The following is a 12,335-nucleotide window of genomic DNA, read 5'->3' as shown; positions in this document are numbered from 1 at the left end:
ATATTGAAATTCAGGAGTGGGGGGGCGGTGGAAAAATAAAATAAAATTGGCTCTTACATGATACACAAAAATCAATTCCAGATAGGTTAATAGGCAAAAATTTACCTTTTGAAAGAAAATATAGAATACCTTTATGACCTTGGGGTAGGAAAGGATTTCTTAAATAAGGGCCAAGAAGCCAAGTCACAAAGGAAAAATAGATAAACTTGATTATTAAAATTAAGAAATTCTTTTTCAAAAGACACCAGAAAGAAGGTGAGAAGAGAAGCCCCACCCTGGGAGATCTGCAGCACAAGTCACAGTGTTAGTATTCAGACATGTACAGACATCTGTGCATCAGTGAGGAAGGGGGGAGGGAGAAGAATAAGAAAAGGAAGAGAAAGAGGAGGAGGAGGAAGAGAGGAAGGAAGAGAAATGGATAGAAGACCTGAGTAGGCAAAACGAAGAGGAGAAAATGTGAATGGCCAGTGAGATAAAAAGGACTTCAGCCTCATTAGTAATCAGGGGAACAAATTTAAAGAACAGTAAGATTCCATTTTACACCCACCAGACTGACAAACTTTTTAGAAGTCTGACAAGACCCGAGGATGGTGAGGACACAGCACAGTGGCATTCTGTCCCTCTGGTGGGAATGGAACTGGGGCGACCCCTTGGAAAGCAATATGGCCAAACCCGCTAACCTTGAAACCATCTACAACCATGACCTAGCCCTTGAACTCCAGGCATCTACTCTAAAGAAACTCTTCCGTGTGTGCGCCAGGACACAGGTCCAGCGATGTCCTGAGCAGCATTTCTTGTAAAAAACCGGGAACAATCTGGATGTCAGTCAACATGTGAATGGACAGATAAACTGAAGCATATTCACACAATAAAATTCAACAGTGAAAATGAGCTACAGGTTCACGCATCAACACAGTTGAATCTCAAAAATATAATGTTAAACAACAAAAGGTTAGCTACAGAAAAAAGTCATAAAACGTGATTCCATTTATATAAAAGTAAAATGCAGGCAGAACAACACAATGGATCGTTTAGGGATATAGAAATATTTGCTGAGACAAGTCAGGCGCTGGTGAAGTTCCGTTTTTCTGCCTGAGAGGTAGTTAACTGGTATTCTTTTCAATGTTCTTTAAACCACCATGCCTGTGTGTTTAATAGATAGTCCTTTGGATGCTTAATGCATTTCGTTTCAAAATACTTAATCACTGAATTGACACGTAACAAAGAGATATGCCCAAGTAGAGGAATTACTTGGGATGTTTATTTTCTTCTGTTTGTTAATCTTCATGTTCTGAATTTTTTATCATGAACATGTGATATTTCCAAAATATTATTTTGAGTGATTTTTAAGCCCGTTAGAAGGAGGTAGTTATTTCCTAGGCTAGAGCTAGCTTTTCGTCCATAATTTCACTGATTTTAGTGAGAGTCACTTTCTCAGAGCCACCGGCTCAGTCTGGAATGTTACTCCAAGGGCAGATACCTATCCGCTTGGTCAAATATGTACACTGCTAACACAGCACAGGACGCCCGCAGTCTGAAATGCCGGAGGGATGACCTTGAGGGCCAGGTGTGGGTAGGGTGTGCTGGGGAGGAGGGGGCTGACCAGCCTGCAGGGAGCACGTGGGCCACGCCGGGGCCTCCAGCAGTAGCTTGGCTGGAATGTGCCCACGCATTGAAGGAAGTGTGGGTGTCAGCTATGCCCTTGCTCACAAAACCTTACAAAGTCAGGCCTCCAAATCCACAGCTACCTTCAGATGGACTCTAAAGGTGGCTGGGCGCGGTGGCTCACGCCTGTAATCCTAGCACTCTGGGAGGCCGATGCAGGAGGATCGATCGAGGTCAGGAGTTCGAGACCAGCCTGAACAAGAGCAAGACCCCGTCTCTACTTAAAATACAAAGAAATTAGTGGGACAACTAAAAATATATACAGAAAAAATTAGCTGGGCATGGTGGCGTGTGCCTGTAGTCCCAGCTACTCGGGAGGCTGAGGCAGGAGGATCGCTTGAGCCCAGGAGTCTGAGGTTGCTGTGAGCTAGGATGACGCCACGGCACTCTAGCCCGGGCAACAGAGCAAGACTCTGTCTCAAAAAAAATAAAAAATAAATAAAGGCAACAGGATGCTCTTCCCTCTCTCTGAGTGGAAGGGAGAGGGAGCAGTGAGCTGGACTCTGCTGGCAGCCAATGTGTTTTAATGCAAGGCAGTATAACACTGAGACTTCCCCAACCTTCCCCAACTCATGAAAGGCATACTGTAGATACTCAGCAATCGTCTCCGTAAAATTTAGAAATAGCAAACATTACTTGGTCTCCTCCTATGAGCCAGCCTACGTGTGGCATTCTTTTACAGATATTTTATGGCAAGAATTCTTCCAGGAGTTGGAAAGGTAGATATTTTTACCTCCATTTAGGGTTCAGAGAAGCTGAGTAACCTGACCAAGGACACACAGCGTGTTAGAAGCAGAGTTTGGATTTGAAAGCTAGTCTCCTGGATGTTCCTCCTTGTGGGCTGAGCTGCTCTGGGTGGCAAAGGGAGGTCCCCTGGCCCATCCCACACCACCCTTCCCAGGGCTTGGCTTAGTGGAAGCAAAGTCAAGAGGCCAAGCCTGGGCCCCCCAGCCTTGCTCTGTGGCCACCTCAGCCCTGGCCTGTGCTTGTGTCTCCTCAGGAAGCCAGCGCTGTCCTGCACCGTGTGCTCCAGCAACCTTCTGAGCTGCTGCAAGAGCCTCTGGGGGCACAGGTTCCTTCAGAGACACATGGGAGGCCCGGTGGAGGAGCCATCGGGGGAGCTGCTGTCCGAGGAGCCACTGAGGACACCACTCCAGGAAGAGATGAGGACCCTGCCCTCCGAGGCTGTCTAGACCCGGCGCCAGGACACTGAAGATAGTGCTCCCAGTCCCTAAGTTGTGACTCCTGGAGCCCCTAGGGACTCAACCCCCAAAGCCACTGAGGACGCACCCTAGCCTGAGTCTGCAGGCTCCCAGAGCACACAGCTGGACGCTGGGGTCCTGGGGCCTAGGGTGGAACAGCCTGTTCTGTGCTTGGCATTTCCAGGCAGCCGCTCAGGGCTCCTCTGGGCCCAGTGGGCCGAGTCCCCTGGGCTCAAAGCTCACGTTGGTGCTGGCCCTAGGAGCCATGAGCAGAGATGGCGGGAAGAATGGGGATGTGTGCACGTGTGTGTGCGTGGATGTGTGTGAGGGGGGACGTGTGTCCCCTGAGCAAGGCAGAGAGTATTGCTATAAAGCACTGGCGTCTCACTCCCTCACAGGTGCTGCAAGAGGAAGGAAAGAAAGGAAAAGACAGGGAAGGGAAGGGAAGGGAAGGGAAGGGAAGGGAAGGGAAGGGAATCAGCCTTTCCCAAGCACCTGCTGGCACCAGGCACGTCGCCGCATGAGCTCTCCGAATCCTTGTAACAACGTGAGCTGATAGTAAGGATCACCACCCACCTTTACGGAGGCGGGAACTGAGGCTCAGAGAAGTGCAGGACCTGCCCAAGGCCACTCCAGCAGAAAGTGTGCCTGGCACATAGAAGGCACCCAAAAAATACATGTTGAATGAATGAATGAGTGGGAGGACAGGTGAAAAGCCAGGCTTCGGCCCCCTCTCCTGACACTACGGCACACTGCCTCCCAGGAGAGAGGGCAAACATTCCCTGACTCCGCCTGCCCTGCTCCTAGCAAGGCTCAGACCCAAGGAAAGTGCCAGCCCCGGAGAGGTGAGCGTGTGGACGGGCTTCTGCCCCCAGGGCTCCTCAGTGGCATCTCCCCCGGCTGACCGGCTGACCTCCGCCCTCCCTGACACCCACCTCTCCTTGGTCTCCAGGAGCCCTCCTGGTCTTCCCCCTCTCTGTCCACTCGAGCTTTTCCGTCCCTTCTGCAAATCATGGTCCTCTACCCGGCTGTTAGATGCGGCCGTTCCCCGAGGCTCAGTCCTGGGTCTTCCCTTCTTGCTGCCGTGTCTGCACCCCCGTGGCCTCAGTTGCCAGGAGCGAGGAGATGTTTACTCCCAGGTTTACAGCTGCAGGCCGGGCTCCTTCGGGAGGCCTTGGACCCACCGCCGCCCAGCAAGCCTCTGCCCGGCTGTTTCAGCGGCAGCTCACCTGGAACACGCCCGCAGCTGCACTCGCCCTGCCGGCCCGCCGTGCTCCCCGGGCTCCCCTCTCAGACAGCAGCCACTCGGCACCCCCCTCTGCCTCGCTCCTCGTGGCCAGTGGCCAGTCCTCTCGAGTCCTGCCCCCACACGTGCCTGCCCTCCACTTGGTTCTCGCCACCTGCCCTGGCATCATTTGATGTGACCGCCATCGTCTCCCTCGGGATGGTTGGAACAGCTTCTGACACCCCTCCCAGCATCTGCCTCTCCCTTTCATCCAAGCGGCCCACTCTACACCCGACAGCCACGCAGACAAGGCCATCTTCGGCGTGGCCCGAGGCCTGTGTGCTCGGCCGGCAGGTCCCTGCCCCTCCCCCTGCACCCCCACCACTTCCCCAGCCCCGCCACTTCCCGAGCCCCGCCGGCCTTCCCTTTTGTGTGTCTTTAACTCTCTGTGTTCCTTCCGGCCGCGCACGGTGCAGTTTCCATGACTTGAAACGCTCTTCTTGCCCTTTGGGCCAGTTAACTCCATGAGATCCCAGCCAAAATGTCACTTCCTTTGAGGACATCTTCCTTGACCCTCCGCACTAGGGTCAGGCCCCTGCCACCCCCCTCAGAACTTTCCTTGGAGGTCACTGGCGTGGTTGTTGTATTGCAGCTGTTTGTGAAATTCCTTGAAGAGTGTCTGTCTCTCCTACTCACGAGGCCCTTGGCCCTGCCTGTTTCTGTGGCCATTGTCTGGCCCCTAGAAGGGTGCGTGTCACGTAGCAGAAGCTTGATAAACGTTTGTGGGGTGAATGAGCGGAGAAAATAAAGAGTGCGGGGAGCGGACGACGCAGATACTTTAAGCAGCTTATCTGCTAATAAACCCAAAGGCATGGTCTGCCCTGGTGACTCCCAGCGATGCTTAGTCTCTTGGCTGAATTCCTTCTGGAATCCCCAGAACCCCCTCCTTGGAGGTTTTCCCAGGAGTCTGAGGCAGGTGGGTCTCTCAGTCATGGCCTCGTAGTTGGAGGCATAAGACCTCGAGCGGAACAAAGCAGTCTGGCCCCTCGCGGACTCGAGGGTCGGGGCTGCGACCAGGACCAGGTGCCACGCGCCTCCCCTCGCTGCGGAGGTCTCCTGCCGGCCTGTCTCTGGGCTGCCCCTGCCCCTGGAGGCCTCCTGGAGACGCTGCTGGCTGCAGAAGTGCGGCGCGTGCTGCCTGGAGGAGGAACATCTGCTGTGGGACCCCGGATCCATGTTTGTGTTACCGTCGTGTTCCAATAAAACTACCGAAACAGATGCTGCCTCGCAGCTTTATTTTTTAACTTCCTGGTGAGGAAACGCTTCCCAAACTTCATCATGCAGTGTCTTGATTTAGAAAAAGAGTCATGATAAATCCTGGAGTAAAGGCCAGATTGAAAATTGCCTTAAAAAGAAGGCAGTTTAGACGTTTTCCAGGAGCTAGGTGTCATGCCAGAAGGTCACATCGGAAACGCGGGAAGGCCCAATCCGAAGGGCCTGGTGCGCCGGGGAGCGGGGAGCTCGGTGAGTGCTTGCAGGGCGCAGTATTTCTGAAGCTGTGGGAGGCAGAGACACGTGGGAGAAAAAGACATCTTTAAAATGGAAACCTTGCCAATCAAGGAGGCCCACAGTAGAGAGTAGGCGGGTGAGTGCAAGTAAGAAAGCAGGTCAAGAGAAAATTCATGGATTTTGTGCAAGGAGTGAATCCCCAAGACACCAACGGAAGGTTTTAAGAGGAGGGAGGAAGGGCCGGCCAGCATCAGGGGCACCCACTGATAACCGCAGGGCAGCACGAGAGCGGGGAGGCTGGGGGCTTTGCAATTCTGAACTTCGGACCCTCCCGAGAAGCTACCAGGACACACCTGGATGAATTTTTCCAAGCGGAGAAGAGGTCACATGTAAATCAAAGCTTGCAGGAACCACTCTGCTCAAAACAAGTTCCAATATATTTCAGGGAAGGGAAACTCGGAACAGTGCTGGGAGCGGGTTGGGTCCACAGAGGACGCTAAGGTCCTTAACCGAACTCCTACCCCCCCGAACTACAGCCACCGTGACGAATGCTGGGCACGTAATGGGCACCCAGCCAGGGTGGGGGCCTGGAAACCACCATGTCAGAGTCCCATTCCCGCAGCTTCCAATTCTGCCAGTGGGAATCCGGAAGGGGAGCAAAAGCCGCTGTGGCTATCCAGGCAGAGGGCCCACGGGATACCGCAGGAGGTGCTGGCCCTCGCGGGGCCACCCGGGGGTTATGTCTCTTCCCACGAGCCATGGGAAGCCTTTGAAAGGTTTTCTGCAGAGGGTCTTAAAATGGTGAGGTCTGTGTTATGAAAAGGGCATTCAGACCCCAGTTGAGAAAGTAAGTTGGGGGCGGAACAGGGAGCAGAGGCAGAGAGAGCCGGAGGCACCTACAGCGGGGCCGTGGCAGTCACATTCCCCCAGCATCTGCTCCCTGCAGACCTCAAGGGCCTACACCTGGAACTCCAAGGAATCGGGCGCCTTCGCCCTCCAGAGAGATGGCCGGTACCTAAACACTACAAGGAATTGGGGAAGGAATGGGCCCCCCCCCGGGGGGCGGGTCACCCAGGCCAGGAGGGAGATGCCGTGTGCGGGCGTGGGAGGACGTGGACCCAGCAGCTGTGACGTTCTAAAGGAAAGTGCTCCTGGGCACACAGGGCCAGGCTGTGTTCACACCCAGTTTAGAAGCTTGGCGGGTGCCAGGGAGTTGCTCGGGCGGGAGCCAGACTGAGGGACTCTGTTTAGCGTCTCATCTCAGCTGAGTGGGGTGAGGCGGAGAATCCAATCCTGCTCACAGCCACCGAGCCCTTGCGAAGTAGCCGCAAGTCCAGCTCGCCCAACCCATGAGGCCTCCAGGACTGGCTCTCAAGGAGAGTTCGTCATCCTCGTCGTACAGAGCAGGGAACGGGAGCTCAACGGGTTCAGGCGTCGCCCCCCGTCACACAAGCAGGAAAGGATGGCCAGGGACACACGTCTACCAGAATTTCAAGCATTCCAGGGAGGACTCAGGAGCCCTCAAGGGTCGCTAACAGCCGGCAGGGGGAACAGGAGAAGATACCCTGCACCCCGTCGACAGCACCGAGGGGCTCATAGCTCATTATTTGGGAGGTCACTGCAGAAGTTGTCACCATGTGTGTGCCTCCCTGCTCTGCTCCAGGTCATAAAGCACAACATGCTTCTCACGCCCTGAGGTGGCATGGTGTGAGCGGCGCGCCGGCCTGGCTGGACCACGGCTCTCATTCCCTGGGCATTGCCCAAGTTCTCATGTGCCCAGCGGGCCTGGCAGGGTTCCCAAGGAAATAGGGCCCCAAAGGGACAGGCAGCCTGGGCTGTGCGGCTCCCAGATAAACCTCCCCGTCACTTTCAGCTGCGTTGCCAAGCCCCTTCCTGCGCCCACACATGATGTCAGCCCCTGCAGGCACCAGCCCATTTCTCCTGACATCCAGCCCTTCCTCGTAGAGGCCAGCGTCTCTACAAGCTGGGGCGCCAAATGAACACCCCAGGTAAGTGTCATAGCTAAGATTCCAACCATATCTGCCTGTCCAAGTCTTTTCTTTATTATTCACATTTTGAAATTAATTTTTAAGGACATAAGTGATCGTACAGATACAGTCTCTTTTTAAATTCCAACATTACAGAGAAAGCTAGAGTTCATTTGACCACCCCCAATCCTGTTTCCCCAGCAATTTCCTCCCAGACAACCACTGTTACCCCAGTTTGTTGTGCAGTGTTTGGTTAGTTTTATTTGTTTTGCTTTTTAACATAAAAGTTACTCTGCACCCAAGGAACTGAACTCAACAGTATGTCTTCAAGTTTCAACCACAGTAGCACATAAAGATCTTCCTCAACGGAGGGTTTTAGTCACCGGAGGGTGTTCCATGGTGTTGGTAGGTACCCCACAGTGAGGCTGCCTCCGTAGCCACAGACATTTGAGTTATTTCTATTTTTTTTTTTTTTTTTTGCTGTTTAAACAATGTTATGCTGATCATCTGACAATGTTTCCTTGTGCATATGTGCAAGTGTAGGTTTTTTTGGTTAGGGTGTGTGTCTGTGTGTGTGTGTGTGCGCACACATGTGTGTTTAGAATAAATACACCTACAAGTGTAATTCTGGGTGTGGCATATACATGCTGCCACACAGCCCTTCAGAGAGGCATGGCACCTCCAAGCTCCCGGCAGCGACACTGGAAAGAGCCTGTCTCCCCACAACCTCAGCATCCCACCGTGTCTTCTTCTTTCATCCCCTAAAAGTTTGCATAGCCCTCCGAGGGATGCCCTACTTCCATGCAGGACAGAAAGCGTAGGCAGAAAAAATACTCAGACCCAGGGCTGCTCCAGGCTCTCCGCTAGCTTTGCCACATCCTGCCTTCCTCCCTGGACCTCTGTGGAGGAAGCCAGCCCTGCCCAAGCCACACATCCATTAGAGGCTGTATCGGCTAACCATGGCCACAGCAGTGCTGTGTAACAAACATCCACAAAAATCTCTCAGCATACAAGGGTAAATGTTTATTTAGCGCATTCGTCTGTAGGTGGCTAATCTAGGATGGGCTCTACTGGGATGGGTCAGCATTGCTTCAGGTGTCTCCCACCCTCTCCTGGAAACAACAGGCCCATGCGGGCATGTTCTTCTTGTGGAATTGGCTGGGATGTAAGAGACAAGCCCAGCACATATGTGCATTTCAAGTTTCTGGACATCTTGTCTGTGAACACCATTAGCCAAAGCAAGTCCCATGGCCACACCATGGATGGAGCAGGTAAATCCACCCCTCCCACGAAATTGAGGTCGGGGGTGAATGATCATCTAATCCACCACAGGACAGGGGCCGGATGTGACCTAAATCTGTCTGACTCCCGAGCTCTGCAGAGCAGGGGCCCTTAGGATGAAGGAGACGCGGTCTGCCAGGCATCAGGAATTGAGTTCTCTAAGCCCTGCCTCCCCAGCACTAAAGTTGCCTCCAGCCTCCCACACACCCCACATTCATTCTCTACCCTGCCCCACTGCAAGATCTCTAAGACTCAAATCGAGGGCCCCTCAGTGCCCCATCACCACCGTGCTGCCCGCTTGAACTGTAATCACCCGAGCAGGGCGTTCAGCGCTGCACCCCAGCATGGCCTGGCTCACCTCCCACCCCTCCCGTGGCTGCACCCTGCCTGCTGCTCAAGGGCCCAGCCTATCCTGCACTTTCGCTCTGTGGCCATGTGCCCTGCGGAATTCCCTTCCCAGCCACCTTCGAATCCCAGCTTGAGCCTCTCCTCCATCTCAGAGCGGTCCCTATCCCTGTTCCCAGAATAGCTCATCTCTTCCTTCCCTGGTGCATCGCTCTGTCCCAGGGACCCACCACATGCATCCCAAGGGTGTGTCCTGATTCAGATGCCTGCGGAGCCACAGGAGTTCACGGGCATAAGACAAACAGAAGGGCACGCTGGTGGTCTACAACCAATGTCCCTGTTGTTGACCTACACCTGGCCATGCTAATTACACACATCATGCTGGGTGTTACCTTGGCCAAAGGGGCTACAGCAACTCTGCTGAACAGTGATGCTGCCACGTGGAAATGTGGGCCCAGATTCTCTTTTTTAGGAAAAGACATAAATCTACATATTTATTAGTAATATTAGATGAATTAACATTTGTAAAGCTTGGGTTAGGCGTGGTGACTCACGCCTGTAATCCCAGCACTTTGGGAGGCCAAGGCGGGAGGTTTGCTTAAGCCCAGGAGTTCGAGGCTGCGTTGAGCTGAGATTGCACCACTGCACTCCAGCCGGAGTGAGAGCGAGACCCCCACCTCTTAAAACATTTTTTAAAAAAATGTATAAAGCTCTAAGAAGAATGCCAGGTGCGTAGTAACTGCTGTATAATTGTTAAAGTAAAGGGATAGATGGAAGGAAGGAAAGAAGGAAAGATAAATTAGATAGATCTGTCTTTGAAAAGTTGGCAATTTTCTAAAAAAACACTGTACAGAAAAACAAACAAGCCTTTTCATAGGCCGCACTTGACCAGAAGGCTGCCAGTTCTCGGCTGCAGATCCCTGTTATTCTGGGAAGAGTCCCTAGAGGAGAAAGTGGAGGTGAAGCATGTGGCCCCTGCCCAGAGCAGACACTGCAAGAGCGCATGCCCCTGCACTGCCAGCAGCCCCGCCGGCCTCCCTCAGCCCCTGGGGATGAGGTGGACATGGTGGGAGACCTCAGAGGAGAAGAACCACGGAGAGATTGCACATGGCCTCTGTCTTGGCACGAGTTTCTCTGCAGTGCTCAAGAGAGATCCAAAGAGCCTCCCGGACTGCAGAGAGGGTCTCCGATGAGCCCCCTCCTGCCAGCTCCATGGGCAGTGCCCTAGGTCAGGTCTAGCTGTGCCTTCCAGTCCCCATTCTCGCCTCCTCCAACATGAACGGCCACTTTCCTGCACCCCCGGAGACATCCCAGAGCGTCTGACTGGCTTTGAATTCCAGCTGTGTGAACAGGTTACTCCACCTCCCTGCACATCAGTTCCTTCATCGATAAAATGGGGATGTACAGTATCCCACAGGGCTACTGGAAGGATTCAATGGAGATCATGCCTGTGAAGTGCTTCGAACAACGCATCCAAAGAACTTAGACAATGGTATGTGCTCCATAAACATCAACTGCCATTACTGCTGAAATGCAAGTCATTGGAAGTGATCTGCTGCTTAAACACCTGTGTGGCTCTCATCACCTGTGGGTACAGAGCAGCCTCTTTGGCCTGGCATTGACAGCCCTGCCTGATCTAGCCCATGCTATCCCTCCCTGCTCCCATGTGGACATAAGTTCCAGCCATGAGACGGGCACACCTGACTTTGAATGGTGCATTCTGGCTTTGTCAGTTCTGAGCCTTCCAAATGCCAGGACCTTGTAGGCTTCCCCTCCCCCAACCATCGTGAGAGCTCAATCCTGGATGTGAGAACCAAGTCAGGGCTGCTCTGAGCATCCAATGTCTCTTAGATATTTCGGGACAGGAAAGGGCTCATTCTGAGCTGACTCCAACATCTTCTCCCAGGGACGTAGTGTTCATCAGATCTAGAGATAGAGCTAGAGGGAAATCTAGGTGACAGACACAGCACAGACCCCTCTGAGTCTCATTTTCTCATCCATAAAATGATGGTACTGGGGACACTTTTCTTTACTCTATTTATAACCCAAATTGCCTTTTCAAAAGGAGGCCTCCTTATTGTTATCTAGATCCCCTTTGTTCTGTTGAGCACTTGGATGAATTTGAAAATGCATTCATCTGAATAATGGTGGGAGAAGAATTTGGAGTTCGTGAGGTACAGTCTGGGGTGGCAGGTGATGAGGAGGAGGGATGAGAAAAGAGGAGAGAGATCAGAGTCACTAAGATGGGGACAGAATGAAGTTAACCACTTACAGTCCCAAAATGATGCTTGGAGGAGAAGTGAATGCCTAGTGTTCACTTTATAGCTGTATGCACTGAGTTGATGCAAACCTTTCTCCACCTCCCCGCTACCGAAAGACTTCCAGGAGCATCCATTGCACTCATGAGTATTTTGGGTTTGGGGAAGAATCTGGGAAGAGGGTGGAGTTTGACTTCTGGATCCACATAGATCACAGCAGAAGGGGTCCTAGAGGAGGCAGGTGCCAAGAGGCAGAGAAGACCACGAGAACCTGAGCACTTGGAGAAGTCACCGGAATCTCAGCAAGGCTGTGGTCTTCCTAGAGGGTAGTCAGTGGGTGGGATCAAACCAACCTTATCCAGATCACAAGGGATCAAGAGGCCACAACTGTCATTTTGGTCACGCGGGGTTAATAAAATCTACCTTACAGGCTGTGGTGAGGATTAAAAGAGATGATGAATAGAAGTGTCTGATGGATCCCTCCTGACCAGTTATTGGATGTGGATTTCCCTTGTGGTTACGTCCTCCAGAAAGTGACTCCCTCACAATGTAAGAAACAACATGCTAGAAATATCCAATTTGAAGGTTCATGTCTCATGCAGCATGTAATACTAAATCACTGGGCGGATCTAGGCCAGGGTTTTAAATGATTTTAAATCATTTAGACTCATAGTGCATGTGAGAGGTGGAGGGGAGGGAATCCTCTCAGTCCTTGGGACCTGTCTCCACTGAAACATGTCACTAAAGACAGGCCCAGCCCAGGCCGAATTATGATGTGGGCCAGCCAGGCAGGGTCGGGGAGCCCTGAAACACCACAGAAGCACAACACTGGTGTGCTAACTCGGGTGTTCAGAGCCATTTT

The 12,335-nt window shown here is 52.6% G+C and overlaps 1 protein-coding gene across 1 annotated transcript in view; it reads left to right on the top strand.

Annotated features, from left to right (window-relative positions):
• HRH2 (histamine receptor H2) overlaps positions 1-3,020 on the top strand; it is a 44,558-nt gene extending 41,538 nt beyond the window's left edge. The window contains exon 3 of the mRNA XM_012662455.1: positions 2,666-3,020. Coding sequence (XP_012517909.1) covers positions 2,666-2,858 — 193 coding nt within the window. The 3' untranslated portion in view covers positions 2,859-3,020. The remainder of the gene's footprint in view (positions 1-2,665) is intronic.
• The last annotated feature ends 9,315 nt before the right edge of the window (positions 3,021-12,335 follow it).

Source organism: Propithecus coquereli, unplaced genomic scaffold (genome assembly GCF_000956105.1).
Source record: "Propithecus coquereli isolate 6110/MARCELLA unplaced genomic scaffold, Pcoq_1.0 Scaffold766, whole genome shotgun sequence".
NCBI lineage: Eukaryota > Metazoa > Chordata > Mammalia > Primates > Indriidae > Propithecus > Propithecus coquereli.
The sequence above is the reverse complement of the archived record's forward strand: the minus strand, read 5'-3'. Positions and strand labels throughout refer to the sequence as shown.